This window comes from Pagrus major, chromosome 12, assembly GCF_040436345.1.
Source record: "Pagrus major chromosome 12, Pma_NU_1.0".
In the NCBI taxonomy this organism is placed as follows: Eukaryota; Metazoa; Chordata; class Actinopteri; order Spariformes; family Sparidae; genus Pagrus; species Pagrus major.
In genome coordinates, this window is record NC_133226.1 from 17,271,324 (window position 1) to 17,289,828 (window position 18,505).

General features: G+C 40.1%; 1 protein-coding gene across 2 annotated transcripts; it reads right to left on the reverse strand.

Annotated features, from left to right (window-relative positions):
• Window positions 1–458: 458 nt before the first annotated feature.
• Window positions 459–16,519, reverse strand: golga2 (golgin A2). Of its 2 annotated transcripts, XM_073477601.1 has the most exons (27): window positions 16,442–16,519; window positions 14,961–15,119; window positions 11,868–12,020; window positions 11,060–11,106; window positions 10,679–10,742; window positions 9,914–9,973; window positions 8,829–8,909; window positions 8,232–8,270; window positions 8,055–8,117; window positions 7,593–7,686; window positions 7,390–7,496; window positions 7,075–7,133; window positions 6,730–6,871; window positions 6,430–6,519; window positions 5,743–5,850; window positions 5,511–5,598; window positions 4,936–5,078; window positions 4,560–4,778; window positions 4,205–4,318; window positions 3,838–4,062; window positions 3,489–3,588; window positions 2,850–2,941; window positions 2,360–2,588; window positions 1,982–2,143; window positions 1,753–1,859; window positions 1,327–1,513; window positions 817–1,167 (listed from the first exon to the last, which is right to left on the reverse strand). In XM_073477601.1, the coding sequence occupies exons 1-27, from the start codon at window positions 16,487–16,489 to the stop codon at window positions 899–901; spliced, it is 3,249 nt and encodes a 1,082-aa protein (XP_073333702.1). In that variant the 5' UTR covers window positions 16,490–16,519; the 3' UTR covers window positions 817–898. The 2 variants fall into 2 exon arrangements, with proteins under 2 accessions (XP_073333703.1, XP_073333702.1); XM_073477602.1 differs by lacking the exon at window positions 11,868–12,020 and having other exon boundaries at window positions 459–1,167.
• Window positions 16,520–18,505: the final 1,986 nt, after the last annotated feature.

An 18,505-nucleotide genomic window follows, 5' to 3' on the forward strand; every position in this document is an offset into this window, starting at 1 on the left:
CGGTGCTGACTTTTCTCAGTCTAACAGGATGTTTGACATCACGACACAAATGTTTCACATACATTAACATTTTGCACTGTACAAACAAACAACTTATTTTCAGTGTTTGGAGGACAAAGACGATGTAAAGAAAAGGTAGTTTCAGGAGCAGTACCAATCTGCGACACCTGTCTTCACCTTCCTGGACCTAATTGTGTAACTAGCGAGCTCTTGACTTTGAAACAGAACAGCGCCTACGGTTCAAAAGCTTTTATGTGCACTTAACTTACGCCTCACTCTTCATCTCGTCTACTCTTTCTCCCCCTTTTCACCGTCATCACTTCTCCTCACATTACACAAACATACAGGTAAATATTCAGGTTATTACATTCAAACGTGATGCTCTTTTTTGGCATTTTTACAGTGAATTGTGTAAAACTGAGATTTGCACTAAAAAAAGTTGCACACAAACAGGCTGATTATTTTTAAACAGCTCTTTAAGTACTTTTTCAGCGAGGGGGCAGAATATACGACCCCTTTATTGCACTTGTGTGTAAGACGGGAGACAAGAGGAAGGATGGAATTAAAAATTGTGGTAAGGAGAAAAATCAGATTTTGTTAAGGAATACTGATTATCTCATCTCTGGGAAGAGCATCGAAAAAAACAAAACAAAAAACATAAAAACAACAAGCTCTCTTCACTTTTTTAAACTGTGCACACATTAGTGCGAACACAGAACAGAGAGGGGGCATTTTAATGTTTCACACATCTGTGACCAGTTTTCCAAGTGTTTGTGAATATGATAAATAAGCTTCAAATATGGTAAACTGTGGTATTCAATATTCCCCAGACTTCAAGACATGTCCATTATCTCAAACACACACAAGCAAACACACCAGCCTCTGTCACACCCACACCTCACACCACCAGGATCTTAACTTCGTCCTGTTCATCAGGCCGGTAGAAGAAGGGGATGCAGGGGTTCTCCCCAAGGAAGGGGGGTGATCTTAGCGCTCCCTGGGGGTTCTGGATCTCCTGGAGCAGCTGCATGATCTGTTGCGCTGTGCCGTCCTCTTTGGGCCCCCGGGAAATGGAGTCGGTCTGGGCTGACCCGGTTGGAAGCGTCTGCGGCGAGGGGGCTTCTGAACCTGTGGTGGGCTCTGACAGAGGGATCACCTCCATGGCTTCTGCAGCAGAGACAGAAAAGGAGAAGTTATTTATGAAAACATTTTTTTTAAAAAGCACTGTGTTTCCTGTCTGTCTTATAACAGCTTTAAACAACAGCAGATGATTGGTTTTGCTTTGATTTATGATGAAGCACATGCAGGTCTACTGGCTGTGCCTACCTGCTCCACTGGCAGCATTAAGCTCTGTGTGTACATGTGCTTGGTGCAATGGATGAGCGTCCCCAACAGGAAGCAGGTCGGGGTTCATTTGGCCTGCGCCGGCCATAGCTCCGGTGTAGCGGCTGTACCATTCGTTCCTCTCAGCCACCAGCCTCATCACCAGATCCTGCAGCTCTGCCAGCTTTGCCTGATGGAGACACAACAGCAAGGACGCATACAGAATAAATGTTAGTTGGGAGGAGAAGACAAAACCAGTTTTAAACATGATAACTGATGACAGTATGAATATCTTTCCATTGTGTGATTAAGATCAGTGATTTTTTTTAAGAAGTGAAAAAAAAAAATTAATTAATCTAATTTCAGAGACTTTTTCCACTGGACTACACTGATGGTTATTCCCAATAAAAAGTGTTGCATATACAGTACCTTCATCTCCTCTTTGTCCTGGGCCAGCATGCTGATGTACTGCTCCTTCTCGTGGTGTTTCTGCTTCATGATGGCCCGTTGACTCTGGTACAGGGCTATGTACTCCCCTGGAAAGACAGACAGAGAACATATTCACGGAAATTAGAATGCTGATGCGTTCTTCTATCGTCCTGACAAAGTATTTCACTCAACCAAAGCATTATTTGTAGGACTACTACTACTGTCTCACCAATAGTGTCTGTCTCTCCAGACAGCTGGATGCAGCGGTGCTCCAGCTCCTCCACCCTCTCCTTCAGGTCCGCTTTCTCCTGCATGAGGGAGGTGAAACGCTGCTGAAGCTTCTCCATGGCAGCTTGCAGGGCCTGATGAACTTCCACTGGTACTCCTCCTTCTGGGAAGAGGAAAGCAAAGTATACAGCTGGTTCACATAATGCACAGAATATGTTTTTTTTAATCTATATAATTAGAAGTCATTATTTTATTGTAATTAGGTTTAGCTGTAATCAAAAGAACATATTTGCACACACCAATTGTCCTACACTACAGAGGTGTAGTCTTGGCCTTTTCATTGAAAACCATTTGCACAGTTGTGCCCAAACATCCTCACCTGAATGATCATGACTGTGTTCACAGTGACTGTGGTGGTCCTGAGTGTGATCGTGCTCGTGATGCTGTTCATGAGCAAGTTGGTGGCTGTGGTGTTGGTGCTCAAGGCTGAGGGCCAGAGCGGTCTGGTGCCGGGCTGCGATGTGCAGCCTGTGCTCTTCCTCCAGTTGCCTTCTGGCCTCGTCCCTCTCCGCCTCCAACTGAGCCAAAGCTCCTCGGATAAACTCCTCCTGCGGGAAAAGAAGATAGTGGAAGGCGGTGGATGGATAGGGTCATATGAGGGTAATACGAAACTTGCATGTCGTATGTAGTTGTAAACTTTCTGGATTTCAATAAGCATAAAAATAAATCATTCACACTGGCATACACCTTTAAACTTGATTTAGGCCTTCATTATGAGTAATGAATGGTAAGTTGAGGGAAAATGAGAAATCCTTCAAGCATATTTGTTCAAGGAGTTTTTGTGGACAAACATTGATCATCGTCCTCACCATCTCCTTCTGGCTCTCAAAGTCGTCGGGGATAACAATGGAGGTGGATTTCTTTGGGCTCTCTTGCAGGGACTGGCTTTCCACTCCATCGCCTAGTGACATAATGACAAATTAAAAGTATTAGTAGACTTTAACAGCCATTTATTTTACATTTTCTTAAGTAAGTCATTTTTGAATGCAACACAGATCCACCACAGGTAGCGCAACAGTCAAAACTGCTGCTATTACTTTCCTTGCCTGCAGGTTGCATGGGTTAGACTGACACAGCAGGTCTGAAACTGCTGGTGCTGCAAGTCAGCTAGTAGAAGATATCAGATGCTTCGCATCAATGGCACTTGTTTCTTGTGAAAGACTACAGTTTTCAGTTTTTTGTGAAAGACTACAGTTTTCAGTTTCTGAGAACTTTCTTGTGTTTCATTCATATTCCAGAAAACAGTGGGAAACTAGAAAGCCATCATGCTGTTAAATATTTTGGTCACAACCACACGGAAGTCTATGAAGGGAACCTGAGTAAATTTTTTGGTATTTAATTTGAAAAGGAAGCGGTCACATAATTAAATGTATTATGAAGAAGCTTTGAGAATATAAGTTAAAAAACAAAGGTGCAAAAAGTATTCAAGTACCAGTGACAAATCTCACCTTGATCTCTGGATGTCGAAGCAAGAGCTGAGCTGTTGAGCAGCTCCTTCACCTCAGCCTTCAGCTGCTCGTTGTCTCTGACTAACAGCTCCAAATGCTCCTGTAGGGGGAGACAGTCATTCAAAACAATGATGAAAAAGAGTGCATGTGTGTCTGAGTGTGTCAGAAATATAAAGAAAGGACAGCAACAGAAGGTGAGGTTATGCAGCGCTATGAATATACTGTATAATGAACTGACTACAGACACTTTAAAGCAGTCTCTACTTATTCTTAAGGGCATTGTGTTTACTGCACTCCATTAAAATCAATTATCAATGGTCATTTGAACAAGGCAGTATTACTGAAATACCTGCGCCTGTTTGAGCTGACTGTGACTGATCTCCAGCTGCACGCGGCCCTGGCTTTCATCGTGCTGCAGCCGGTCCATGAGCTGGATCTGCTGCAGGTACTGGTGGTGGAGCTGTTCCCTCTCTGAGGCCAGGGTCTGGTAGCCAGCACTGTACTGCTGCAGGTGGGCCAGGACCTGGTCCCTCTGCTCTATCAGACCCTGAGTCTCTGTACTTTTCAGTTCCAGCTGAAGCCAAGGAAACAAAGAGAATTAATACCAAGAGGAAGCAGATAACTGGATGTTATTCTATTCCAAATCCAACAATATGAAAATCCATCAGCAGACCTCTAATTGTGTTTGCCAGGAGTGCGTGTGTCTGTGACCTTACCTGCTCCTTCACGTTGTGCAGTGCCTCTTGCAGTTCACCCATTCTGCGAGCCAGCTCCTTTTTCACATGTTGCTCTGACTGGATGGCAGTGGTCAGCTCCATGTTTTCATTAGTCTGTGCAAATTAAGGAATTTTGGCTTAAAGACAGCAGTTTCCCACCCTCTGAGTACAATAATTAAATTACAAGGAAATTAAAATGAAGAAGATTAATTCAGACACAAAAAAGAAAAGACGTATGGAAATGATTCAGGAAGCAGGACCGAAACTAAATAATATCAAGTATATAAATGACAGAACCATCAAAATGTGTCATTAAAAAAAGAAGACAGATGGACAGAAAGAATTTCAGCCTCACCAGTTTGACAAAACCGTTCTGTAGCTCAGCCAGCTGGTCTTTCAGTGTACGGTTCTGGGTGAGAGCACGGCTAATAGTGGCCTTGTCTGACTGAACATCCTCCAACATGCGCCGGCGGTCCTCTTCCTCCTGGACATGGCTCTCCACGTGCCGCTCCATCTCCCCCAGACGTGTTTCCTGCTCTGCACACATGCGGCTCAGCTGCTCGTTATCTCGCAGCTGGAGAAAATATTACAGAGGATGATTATAGAAGCTTCAAACAAACAGATCAATTGGCGTAGCTTAAAAGTGCATCACATTGATTTTTATTATAATTAAAGATTTTTCTGATTACATAAAACAGGCCTATTCAAGTACTTTTCAGTGTAATGTATACCTGTGCCTGGTACTGTGCAGTAAGGGCATCTTTCTCCTGTTGCAGAGTGTTGAGGGCCTCCTGCAGCGCCACCTCACTCTCTGATGGACCTGAGGACTGAGGCTCTGCATTATCCTGAGCTTCTCTCTCCTGCGACAATAATGCTGGAGGAGGATGAGAAGAAGAATGACAGTTCTCAAGTTTAATACATTTGCTTCGTCAAAACACACCAGATTATAGTGGCTGAGTCAGAGTACAGCTTTTAGGATTATAATGTAGAATGTTAAATTCCAAACAGAAACAATATATTGTGTTAAGGTTTTAAACTTTTAAATTGAATACTTGACAATAAACGATGACACTGATGTTAACTTGACTATGAAGGGGGAAAAAACTGAATCACCCTGAAAGGATTTACAACCTTAAAAAGACACTACTAAAACAATACTGTCAAACGGCTGTTTTCACTATTATAGCTGCACATCAGTCAGGTAATCGGACTGCTTATTTACCAGAAGTGTTCTTTACATCAAGAAAGGAGCCGCAAAAAAGCCAAGATGAGGAAGCACTAGATAACTGCATTGTGAACCTTTTACCTGCAGCGTTTTTCAGCTCTGTGATGCTATCCTCCAGCTCTTGGACTCGGTTGATGTTTCTGTCCCTCTCCTCCGCAACCAAAGACACCTGCACGGACACAGAGATTGACACAGATCAATTAGTTATTTATCTGACACTAAAAAAACAACACGACAAAGAACATACTACTCACTTTATTTTCAAGACTATAGTCAACCATAAAGTGTATGCTGCTGTTACGGCATAGTTTACCTGTGTTAGCAGCTGTTCTGTTTTGTCCTTCCATACACGGCCCTCCTCCTGGATCTGCACAGCATAACAATCCCTCTCCGTCTGCAGCTTGGCAATCGACTCCATCAGCTACAACAGCAAAGACATAAAGAGACAACAGTGTCAAAACACTTTTTTGATTTTACTAGCATTACCGCTTGTACACCTCCGCGCACCAGTCAGAGAAGAACATGATGATGTCACAGTGAAGATGACCTTTGACCTTTTGATATAAAATGTTTTCGCTTTATCATTTTATCCTATTACACATTTCAGCTTATCCTTGATCTGTCTGCATGTTGGTACCAAATTTGAAGAAATTCCCTCAAGGTGTTTTTGAGATATTGCGTTCACGAGAATGGGACACTGAGGTCACATGCAGAAAAAGTAGATGTCATCTCATGGGTCATTTGATGCAAATAATAAGAGGGTAGCATATGTTTCCATAAGGGAATTGTTGCAGGGACGCTAGTTGGTAGTTAATCGATGCCGAGTTGCTTTGATTATTTACGAGAATAAAATAACAGTTAATCTGCATAAGAGCCACAAGCTCTAGAAATAAATGTCAGAACACTGTGGACTGAAACTTTTGAAATAAATATCCACAGACAGACAGTAGTATGATTAACATGCAGAGAAACTGTAAGAGAATGATCGTTGTACACAGACCTGGTGAACGTGTGCTTCTAGCTGCTGCTTCTCTTCCAGCAGTAACTGGACCTGCTGGCTTGCACTGGTGGGATCTGACTGACTGGAGCACTGGAGGTAATAAAAAGGACAAAAACTGGAGTGAAATGGAGGTAAAACACAAAAATTGACATCCGGCTGTAAACAAACATTTAGGGCTCTCTTTCGAAACATTGGCTTTCATCTTAGACTGGCTGTAGAGTTAATTCACCACCTGCAATTATTGGTAAGAGAGAGATGAGTAATGTATTGTGGAATGTTTTTGTCTGTGTCTTAACACACCTGTTGCAACATGAGGTCAGCTATCTCGAGCCTCTTGCGAAGATCTTCCACCTCAAGCCTCATTGCGCTATTCTCCTGTGTTCTCAGCTTTAGCTGCTCTGACATCTCCGAGTTCTGCTGCTTCGACTCCTCACTCACATTGCTGCGAACCCACACACACATGCAGAGATTGTTCATCATTTCTAACCTACCAGATTCGGATAGGACTTGGGAGACTTGCTCATGCCATCTGTTGCATTTTATACAATTTGATGAACTCTAAATACCATCATTAATGTCAAAGCTTATGCTGTGGGAATGTTATGAAATACATCTCCTTGTAAATGCACGGGCAGAGTGACTTACTTTAGTCTAAACATCTCTAGCCTCAGGTTGTCTCGCTCCTTTTCAAGCTCTTTGTTGTGCTAGAGACAAAAAGTAAAACATTATTTAAAAATAACAAATAAACATAGCCAGCATGAGAAAAAAATCTCAGAAAATTATTTTTAACACCTGAAATGAAGAATAAAGGTGTGTGGTCGTGTGTGCTGCCCATCTGCACTACATGTATACATCTTGTTGTGATTTAAGTAATTTTGTCATGTGTTATATATTACATCCATATTATGAATTTCTCATTGAATTCTGTTTATGGGGAGTGATTACTCTAGTGTCAGTTACCTTTTCGAACTGTTTTTGCTGTGATGAGACAGTGGACAGAGTTCTCTCCAACTCCGAGACTCTCTGCTTTGATGCCTGCAGGCGGTTATTCAACTCTTCTGTCTCAGCTACACACAAACAAAGAGACACAAACATACAAACTACTGTTTCAAGTGCTGAAGGGGTAAGATATTGCCATGATGGAAATAATAAAAGACACACACCTGTTTTCTGCCGTGCAGCATGTTGTGTGTATTGTAGTGCTGTTTGTAGCTCTGATTTCTCTGATACCAGTATACCAATGGTCTGGATGTGAACCTTGTGAGAGGACAGACACACAGAGACATGATTATGTCAAGTGTCTTTACATCAAGTCCTTCATTAAATCATATCAACAAAATACAACTTTTTACAGAGTGATTAGACTTGGTGCTTCATCCCTGCTATGCAGACTACACAATTTGTTCTTGTCAGGGTTAACGATCGAAGAAAGGAGTGTTGGAATGGGGAGGGTGCGTTCTCGGATCACATTTCTATCCAGTTTCTACCAGGGTGACACTGTGGACTCTATACACAATACACTGATACATTACAGGGCAGAACAATAAGGCCTTTTTTTACTATTTCTACTGCAATGACACTGTCTCAGAAAAATTCAATTCATGTGTTTAGCCACGAGACCTTACCTGTAATTGCTCCCGCATGGCTCCCTGCTCTTTTGAATATCTCTGTTCAAATTCTTTTCGCTCCTGAGGGAAGAAAAATACCAAAGTTCATGAATGACTAGGAAGGAAGTGAAAATTCAGCAGACTGGAAAAAAATTGAGACAGGGATGAGCAGACAGAGGAAAAAAAACTATTTACCTTTTGTAACTGATCTGAGAGCCCTTGAGATTGCTGTGCCTGTCAGATCAACAGGATAGAAATTTAAGTTTGGGAAAGACCATCATCTCAGCAGTATTATTGTTAGATTATTCTAGCTGTGTAAAAACATAAGCAAAGTTCTGGCACAAAAGAACTCATCTGCTTGCCAGACAGGAGCGGGGTAGAGCAGAGTATGGAGCTAATGAACCTGTTCTGTTATCTTGACAAAGATAATTATTATTATCTTTGTTATGTTAACCTTTTTTGTTTATTCAAAGCTTTGAGGGTATTGCTATTAGTGTGCTAAACTACAGAGAAAACACATTACAATTAGGCATCTACCATTAAATTATGACAGCTGCGCACCCAACTGCTCCTTACGCAGAGGTTAGACTTTATAGAAATGTATTTTAATCAACCTAAGTGTAAGATAAATTAATAACATGAAATCCATGCATGAATTCTGTGAGGTTACTCAAGATGGCATACAGAAGGCCTAAAGTACATGCACTACTGTGGTAATTGCAGGATGGCTGGAAAGGGGTTTCTCCAATCACACAAACACAAATCTGCACACACACACACACAGCTTCTTACCAGCTGGTCTAGCTTGGTATTGAGCTGAGAGTTTGTTAGGTTGCTGGACTCCAGGGCGGCTGCCAGCTCCTGGTTCTGACTCTATCACGTGCACACATGCACCCGGGAAAGGATTAAAAAAAAAGAAAAAAAAAGAGAGGCATAAAGTGCAGTGGCAAAAGTCAAACAAAGAACACATGGGAGGAGGAGAACAATTTAAATGTGAATTATTAACATGGACGTAAACAATAATACCTTCACAAGTGGTGCATCATGTGTTTTTATTAATGAAATGAGAAGCAAATAATTAAAATAAATGATGGTTGTTGAACTGATTAATGGAGTCAGTTAGCTTGTAGTATTCTCTTTAAGTTCTGTATCATTTGCAAGATGCGGACTTAGTCCACATGACCTCAATATCTCCAGAATGTTATCTGTCATCATCTTTGTGATATCTACTTGTTTCTGGAACTACTCTGCTATTAATCAACATATCAATCATTTATTTATTTATTCAGACAGCCATTCAAAGCTTTTACAATATTTCAACCATAACTAAGACTTTACTTGCAATGCAGCACTAACAGCTTTTGCTTAAACTAATGATCAACTACCTAAAATGTTGTAGAATGCAATAATAATATATTTAAACAAACAACAAAAACCTCCATTATTAGCCTGCACTGTTGTATCACATTATAACAAGTTGAAGCTTAAGTCTAGGGGCAGTAGATCTGATGTGCTTTGTTTGGTTCATTAGATTACACAAAGCCAGAAAGGTCACCGTCACACAGAGTCACAGTGAGTTTTGGGTAGATGACGTAGTCAGCGTGCTGCAAACATTAGGATTGCCACTTTAGACAGCTAGCTAGCAAGCACACTATCCGATAACAAACAATTAAGTGCTGTCAAGAGAAAATCCTTTTTTGGGCGCAGTATATTGATACTGAATTGAATTTCACTTTATATGAAGGCATTGTGTGATAGCATTATTCCAAGCCTAAAACAAGTTGTGGTTATACAGTTACTCTACTTGACTGACCTCAAACTTAGGTTTTAAATATCAACAAGTTATTAATTTTGAAAAATTTAAATTTCCATCTTACCTCCAGTTCTCTCTCATTGCCAGGGGATGCACTGTCCCCATTCACATAAGCAGCAGATGACTGAAATTACACAAGACACTCACATTTTTGCACTTCCAACACAGAAATTGAATTGCATGTTTTAAGTCAAGTATATATGCCACCTTAATTCCTTATTTATACACTGGTTCTGTAGACATTCATGAGAAAAAATATGAATGTGCTTGAATAAAAAATGGCCCGTCTGCATGAGCTTAAAGCTGACTGGATGCACTGCAGATTAGCAATTTGCTTTTTCAGCAGTGTAACCCTGCATTTCACCACAAAATATGGGGCTACAATACCATATTTCAATAAAACATATTCTGAGAGAAACGTAAAAACAGTGTGCTAATTATATTTAAAAGCCACAAGATCAGCAAGATATTTGTCTTCTGTCATCTTAATAATCCTTTTAATCAGTAGATAAAGGTCAGTTTTAACTGTATCTCAGAAACCTGACAAAAACACCCTCAGTAAATTGTTGCTGAATATGCAAAACTGAACCAAGTACATAGGCAATACATCAAACTGGTTTGGTGCAACAGTTCGACGCTGTCAGTGTGCTTGAGGCCACTGGGAACAACTGGCAAACTTGAAAATGCTTCCAGTGCATTTCTGCCTAGAACAGACGCAACACACCCTAGTTGACAGTGCGCATCACTGGTGGTGTGTTATTGTTAAAAGCCTTACACGGCATAACAAAGAAATGTGAGTGTGAGAGCAACAGGATGTCATTGGTCGTACCTCAGAGACCAGGCCGTTCAGTTGCTGTGAGAGTTGTCGCAGGCTCTCGGTGGAAGACAGTGGTCTGCAGGATAACACACATAAATAATCAATTGCATATTACCTATGTAATTGACTCTGCTGCATTAGCAATCAAAGCCTGGACTAGCAGCATATATTGGAGCCTCAGTAGCACTGCTTATTGTACCTAATTTATAATGTCTAACTGCAAAAAATCATGTTGTGCCATAACAGTGCAAAACCTTGGCCGGCATATTTTGCAGTGCCTTTTTCTCTACCAAGTCCACATACATTAATATGCAAACTCTGGTCAGTGTATGCTGTGTGTATCCATAAAAACAAACAAAGGTGTTTCAAGCAGTGAGGAATCAGGTAACCCACCTATTTTCCTCTGTTAAACTCTCATTGCCGTTGGTATCAGGATAGTCCTACAGAGAAAGAGGAAGATTGAAAGAGGAAGAGAGAGTGAGAGAGTTAGACAGACCGACAAGGAACACAGAATATATAGTGAGAACATCTGATAAAAAGAAATGCGTGATGACAATGCACCTTATCACAAAAAACATATTAGGTGAGCTGTTGTTTTTATCACATACATATATATATATAAAAAAACAGCAATTTGCGGTGGACTTTACAAGTCTTTATGCTATGGCATATAATCCTATACGTATATTTCGAGATTCAAGAATCCAAATGTTTATTGTCCCTCTGGTTGTACAAATACTAAGTAATTTATAAAGAAATAAAAACAGTAAAATAAAAATGAAAGCAAGCAGTAAACAGTATTAGCATTAACACGTATAAAGGGAATAGGTATATGAAGAACAGGAGTATGGTGCATAAAAGACCCATACATATAACAACTAAATGTGATAGAGATGAAGAGTATAAAGGCATAAAGGTACAATGCAAAGAATCTGTATAAGAAGCAATAAGTATAAGAGGATATAAATAGCAATTAAAAATGTACAACATCAAAACTGTGTCAGCAAAAAGAATAAAAGCAGTGTGTATATAGCAATAAAAGGTATAATAGCTGAAGGTGTAGCAGCAGTATGCATAATGGTGCATATATATTCATGTGACGGACACACAGGCATTAGAATGACAAGTAACAAGACACTGATAGATTTGAGAGATAGAAAAGGAAAAAGAGAAAGAAAATAACATAAAGAGAGAGACACACCTGCAGGTCAGTGTTGTGACTGACAGACTCAGTGTTAGTAGTAGTGTTAGCGCTAGCGGGGTTAGACACAGGTGAGCCGCGGCCAGGCTCGCCCATTTGGTCCTCCAGCAGCTGAGGAACTGAAGACCCCATGGCCTCAGCATCTGCAAAGGCCTGATGTGACACACATATACAAAAAATGCACACACTGGTTTAATGCCAAGACAAAGAGCAGTTATGATGAAAGAGCAACAGAAAGACCACAATGATGTGTCAAACTTTGTATGTGTTGCACGGAAATGACTTGAATACTTTACTGCTTCAGATTAAGGTTATAGATCAGTTAACTCTCTTAGGTGAGTGCATGATAGTCCACAATCTAAGAAGACAGAAGAATGTAATAAAAAATGGATGGACTTTGTTGGCATTTATTTTTGTGGTTAATAGCTTACAGAGCACGCTCGGTCACTCATCGCTGTGACAGGAAAGCAGTTTTCGTTTTTTCCCATTACTGCTACGCATAGGGCCATGCTTCAATGAAATGCCAACATTTACTTGAATGACTGAAATATGACCCTTCTCTGTTACTTGAGTTACACGTACTCTGATTTTAAAGCTCAAGTGAGCAAGATGTATAATAATCTGTAACAACAAAATAACCTTTTCTGACACTGCATGTAAACAAGGCACTCAAAAACAACAGCAACAAACCAAAACACAAAACTAGCAATGAGAAAGTTGATAGATGAAACACATATATTACTTGTTTTCCCAGATGCATGCCTGCAGGTATAACAGCCATGCAACTACTGAGGCTCATGCCACTTATTGTGCATAGCTTAGCCATCCACACTGAACTTCTACATAAGATGGTGAAATCTAGAAGATTGCTAACAACTCAGAGAACACAGACAAAATAACTGCACCCTCTATATTTCCTAATCATTAATGCACTCCCTTGACATGGATTTAAAAAGCACAGCACCAATGCAAGAATTTGCCCTCATGTTTGTCCCATGCTTTCTGGTCTATGAGGGGGAAAAAAGAAGATGCACACTTGATGTAACAAGGAGGTAATGATGGAGGATGAAGACACAATATTAAATACCACATGAGAAGCAGCTATTTACAGCAGAGGGATGCAGAGGCAGAAACAAAGAAAGGACAGACAGAGACAGAGGCTCACCTGACTGTTGCCAAAAGGAGGTAGGACTACTCCATTACTTTGACTAGGCCTAAGTGCTTTCAGTAAACTGTCAAACTACAGGAAAGAAGGAACAAGGGGAAGAGATGAAAGATATGTGAAAGAGGAAAGAACGATTAAGAGAGTGATAAAGATATGGACAAACAGGAACAGAGAAGCAGCTGCTTTAAGAAATCTTAGACAGAGGGGGTCTAGAAGTGATGAAGGTGTCTAATGAGGAGAAACTGAGGCTTGTGTGCCCTGTTCAAGGGGTCAGCATTTATTGCCTGCGTTTTCATATCACTAATAATCATGATAACCCAGTCAGAAAAAAAATTTACTCATGTAAGCAAGACTTATATCAGAATAAGAGTGCCATATTTTTTCCATATGTTGTCTTTGTGGAGTGGGATGATCCCTGACTACAAATCCGTAACTGCTTCAGTTTAATCTACAATCAGCTCTAAAAAAAACCCTGTTTCAGTGTCTTGAAGAAAAACAAGAAACTGGAACAAGTCCAGTTGCCTATGATGTAGCACTCAGAATTACCATTCAAGAAACTGAAACAAGTCCAGTTGCCTACAATATAGCACTTAGTAAACTTCCTCACAACTACCCTTACTTACATAACCTGTGCCATATCAATAATTATTTGCCTACGAACTCAGCTTTGCATATAAAGCCAATTTAGATAGTGTTTTTTTTTTCTTCTTCTTAAAGCTCAAAGAACTATGTTTGGGTAAGAAGCAGAAGGAACATTTTTATAACAAGAATTATCATCATGCATGGCCATTATTGTAAAGATGTCTCCTCTGCTCTGAACCCCTAAAATGGAACTCCCCTTTGTTATTAGCAGCATCATCTGCTTCAGACTATATGAGTCTATCCTGGCTGACCAAAATCTAATATGTGATTCTGACCCTAACCTAACCTGAAAGTCAGCCCCTGTGTGTGAATGCAGTGTGCTTGAGTCACATGATTGTCTCTTTTCATTATCGCTCTCAATTTGCTTATAGGGCGTTTAAAACAGACCACAGACAAGAACATGGTGCTTGATATTTAAATGTAACAGTAGTGATGAGCAACAAATAAGCAAATAAAGAGTGTCAATGAGCTCAGATGGACAGGTATGTAACTGTCTTTGACTGACACTTTTTGTGTTTTCCAAAATCACTAGCAACAACACATTCGCCAAGAATACTTTAAAGTCTATAAAATTTAACATTGACATGACAAAAAAAAAACAGAGTGATTCACTGCATCCATGAAAATGATTATGTAATAATTATTAATCAGGTTATAGACATTGCTGTTTGGATCAGTCCCTATACATCTGTCCACATTCTGTCCTTTAAATCAGAGCAGCATAAAGGACAAAACAAGAAGCTATTAATAGAGAGAGGGGACTACTTCTCATGACGGCTACGCTTTGAAAGTACGCTAAATGTACAGAATATATTAACATGTTTTTCTAACATGTCTTTGGAAAACCTGATGGTTAGTTATTATACATTATTTTCACCCTGTAACCTGGCTGTCAGATAGGGGTCAATACTGCTACTGTGCACTGTGTGTGTGTTTGATACCAAGGAGGAAAACATCTCCCAATTTGATAGTAATTTCACCAGCGGCAAAATATTTTGTAATCAATGGCCAAGCAGGCCATTACAAATCATTACACTTGGAGAAAACAAACAATTAAGGACTTTATCCGGTATATACTGCTCTACCAGACCACAATTACTATAAAACTGTTCTTATCAATATGTTGCAAATTGCATGTGCAAGTATAGGCTCTCTAATGGTATCACAGTGGCTCTAATACAAAAAGAATACAGACAGACTGTCAAGAACAAAGAGAGGTTGTTATTTGACCAACAAGGGCAGGGTGATGAGCAGGCGAACAAATGGAAAGACTAGGACTGACTTACATTGATTGGAGAATTTCTGTCTGTTGAATGTGCATCGTGTTGGCTCCCTCCCTTCACCTTTCTCTTCTTCTTTGCCCCTGCTCCACCACCTCCTCCTCCTCCATTGCCTTTTTCTCCTCCCACACTTGCAGGGGAGCTCTTCTGCTGAAACTCCTTCAGCTGTGCAGCACGTAAGGAAAGGAAACCATAGATGTGTGAGATATGCAACAAGCAATTTGTGACTGCCAGAAAGAAAACTACTATGATGCCTACTTTGAGAAATTATATTTTATTTATTTAGTTCTAGCAGTAGGCCTCTGGAATTGTTCCCAACTTTTAACCAACTAGATTCTGAACAAGTCATCCTTAGCTGGAGAGTTTTGTCAAGCTGAATGATTTAGATTTGGTCTACGATTAAGCAAGGGTAGGCCGATCCCTTTCTCTAACAGTAGACCAGCTACTCAAAAGATAAGTCTGGATGTTGAGCATGTTTTTGACTGTCACTTTGACTTGCTAGTTCAAGGGCTTACAGTTCTAAACCAAATAAGATGAATGTGATAACTTGCCAAACAATGTTCATCCATGTGTAGTTTAACCACGTCTACGTGTGTTTGGGGATGGGGCCTGTGACAGCTGTCGCATGGGACCAGAGGGAATATCACGGGACCTACTGGAGCTGCCATTTCTACAATAGTGGGGTTGAATCGCAGCGAAATGTCAAATTTTACCACCACGACCACTCATCCACGAAGATTGTGGGGCAGAGAGGAGAGCTGACGAGCCATATCCTGAAGCGAACATTTCACAGCTGATAAGGCCATCTTTCTAACTAGCGCAACAACACACCTAGCTTAAGCACACAGCAGGACAGGGGAGAGGGGTGTCAGCTGTCAAAACACTCCCCGTCATTCTATCCAGCCAACACAACTGTGCTACAATGCTAGCTCAGTGTTTGTTATAAAATTGCTTTTTGATGACCATTTTCTCATATAGTTCAGCCATCCTGCAGATAAGACAGAAAGCTGCCCGACTGCAGTGTGGCATTCTTTACACTCACACATAGCCAACTATTCATTAGTTAGCCAGCTTGCTAACGTTAACTTGCCTAGCTAGCATGTTAAGGTTTGCCACATTTTAACGTTAGCTAGAAAGACACAAGAAACCGTTAGACAAAGATAGTAAGTTTAGTTAATCGCTGACTGTCTAGACGGCGTGGTCTGCTGCAAATACCTCTAAGAACTAAAAATAGTCCACATAAGCTGGAAAAGTTAATGCTATCAATAGAGGCCCAGAAGAAGCACCGGTCTCTCCTACGCGTTAAAGCCTCGGGAGGAGCGAGAGAGGTGGGACAAGCGAAAGCGCAGAGGTCGGACGACGTGTAATGACAACACCCCTGCTCCATAAAGAAATGTATAACAACACCGGCAACACAAACCCACAGAGGAGAGACGGGGCCAGTGCTTACTATGATATTAAGCCAGCTCAATTATAAAATACTTTACCTTTTTCTTAGCTGCAGCGAGTTTTATTTGCCTGCTCTGGTCGGCCATACTGCTGCTCTGGTGAACGGACCGAACCACGTCATCAGTTTGCTGTCTGTTGGTGTCTCTGCCAGTAGGGGGCGCAGGGTTCAGTCTGTGATCCTCATGTAAAAAAAACAATCTACAGACCTTTTTTTATTGTTTTATCTTTTTTAATTTTAATTAATCAATTAATTTAAATCAATCAAAATAAATATTAATTATAACTTATTTATTATAAAGTAGAAGCTGTGAGGTGTCAGATACTGTTAGCAGACAAACAAAATGAACTCTTTGTGACTTGATTGTCTTCTTTCTGTCTTTAGTATTACTTGTTATCCTACTTTTCTTCCTTGTATAATCTGTCACACTCTAGTCTGTGTTCCTATGGGCTTGTTTACCTTTCAACTAATGTAAACATTCAAGAAACAGGAGGGGAGAACTTACGAAGTCAAAGAAAAATGGGCCAGGTCTAATATAAGAATATGGAACTTCCTTTGGTGGCAGTAAAAAAAAATGCTAATGAAAAAAAACAACAAACATTTAGTGCTATTTGTATAAGAAAAAGGACTTTATTAATAATACAATTATTTGTATTTGCAAGAAAAAACAGGTATTGAGCTTCAATGAACTGCCGATCAATTAACTACACTTAATAAAATGATCATTTTAGCTCTATACATTCACACATTCACAGTAATAAGTTGCCAGTTAGGTTGGCCTATCTGACACATACTTTATCAGAGAACCAGAGGGAAGTTTATGTAAAAAAAAAAAAAAACACTCTGTCAATTATGAGAGAATAATCTATGCAAATCTTTATTTTTTCTAAATGCAAGATGTCAGGAAATAGTTATTCTAATAGTAATACGTACAACAAATAATGCAAGGAATTCACAAGTGAAAGGAGGTTGCAGTCTGAACATGAACTCAGTGTACAGTGATAAACAATACAAAAAGAAATACTTGTGATTTGGTTAAATACAAAAGAATGCAGTCATTTTAGGGCTAATGTTGATTGTGATCAATATTAATGAGTCTTTCCTGCTGAGATCTGTCATCCGAGCATCCGATCTGTCTTGCGTCCTCCAGTATACAGCTAGCAATGTCATAGTTCTTCCTTCTACTGCAGGGAAAAAGAAAGTATGACTTGTGTCCCACAACACGCTGTGCTCCAAGGTGCTGGACACCTTCTCACTCATGCTTACATTTGTCTAAAAGGATCTGTCTTCCTCCTCACAATACTGTCAGGTTGTTGATGAAGGTTCTCAGTCCGTCAGGTTGAGACTCAAGAATTCCCTGAACACATCTTTCAGTCTAACTCACAGGCTACATACATCCATGACAGTCCTCCCACCCCTGCAACTTATTCAAGAATTCTCTAGAATCAAATATATTCTTCATACTAATAATGTGGTCATCCTTATTCTGGAGTACAGTACATTTCAACAGTACACTGACTAATTATATAGAAATGATGCCGGTGTTACACCCTCAAACAATCCCTCAAACTTAAACAAACTCAAACGTAAATGATCTGTTTAATCCTCATATTTACCTTGACATAACACATACACGTAGCCTTATATTGAGGCCTGCAGCTATAACCGAAGAGGGCTGTGTGTTAGCTGAGAATACATAGAATATGTACTTGAACAAACATAACATAAGATTCTATACTTAATTACACTACTTTCTTAAATATCCCATTTAGAGTAATAATTTGGCTGGTGTAAGGGTTCATACAGACTGAAGTATGGCTTTGGCAACCAGTTACCTAACCTTGACCTATTTAGACTTTTGTCATGGACTGTACTCAAGATAACAGTGTATTACAGTGAATTTTGTTGGATGTGGATGTGTAGCATTTAACCTACAATAGTTTGGTACATCTGTGATCAATATGTGATCACTGAGACACTGGGCTGGAGACAGTTGTGTTATAACCGGATAGTCTAATTATTGCAGGTTAATTGCACTTCAAGGTGGAGGCCTTGAGACATAATTGCAATTTTGTATATGATAGCTGATGATACACCCAGGCAA

Coding starts and splice junctions, on each gene's coding strand:
- golga2 (XM_073477601.1), bottom strand. CDS start 16,489: ATGGCCGACCAGAGCAGGCAAATAAAACTCGCTGCAGCTAAGAAAAAG. Junction 2,942..3,488: donor TTCGACATCCAGAGATCAAG/GTGAGATTTGTC, acceptor TTATGTCACTAG/GCGATGGAGTGGAAAGCCAG. Junction 1,860..1,981: donor TGGAGAGACAGACACTATTG/GTGAGACAGTAG, acceptor CTGTCTTTCCAG/GGGAGTACATAGCCCTGTAC.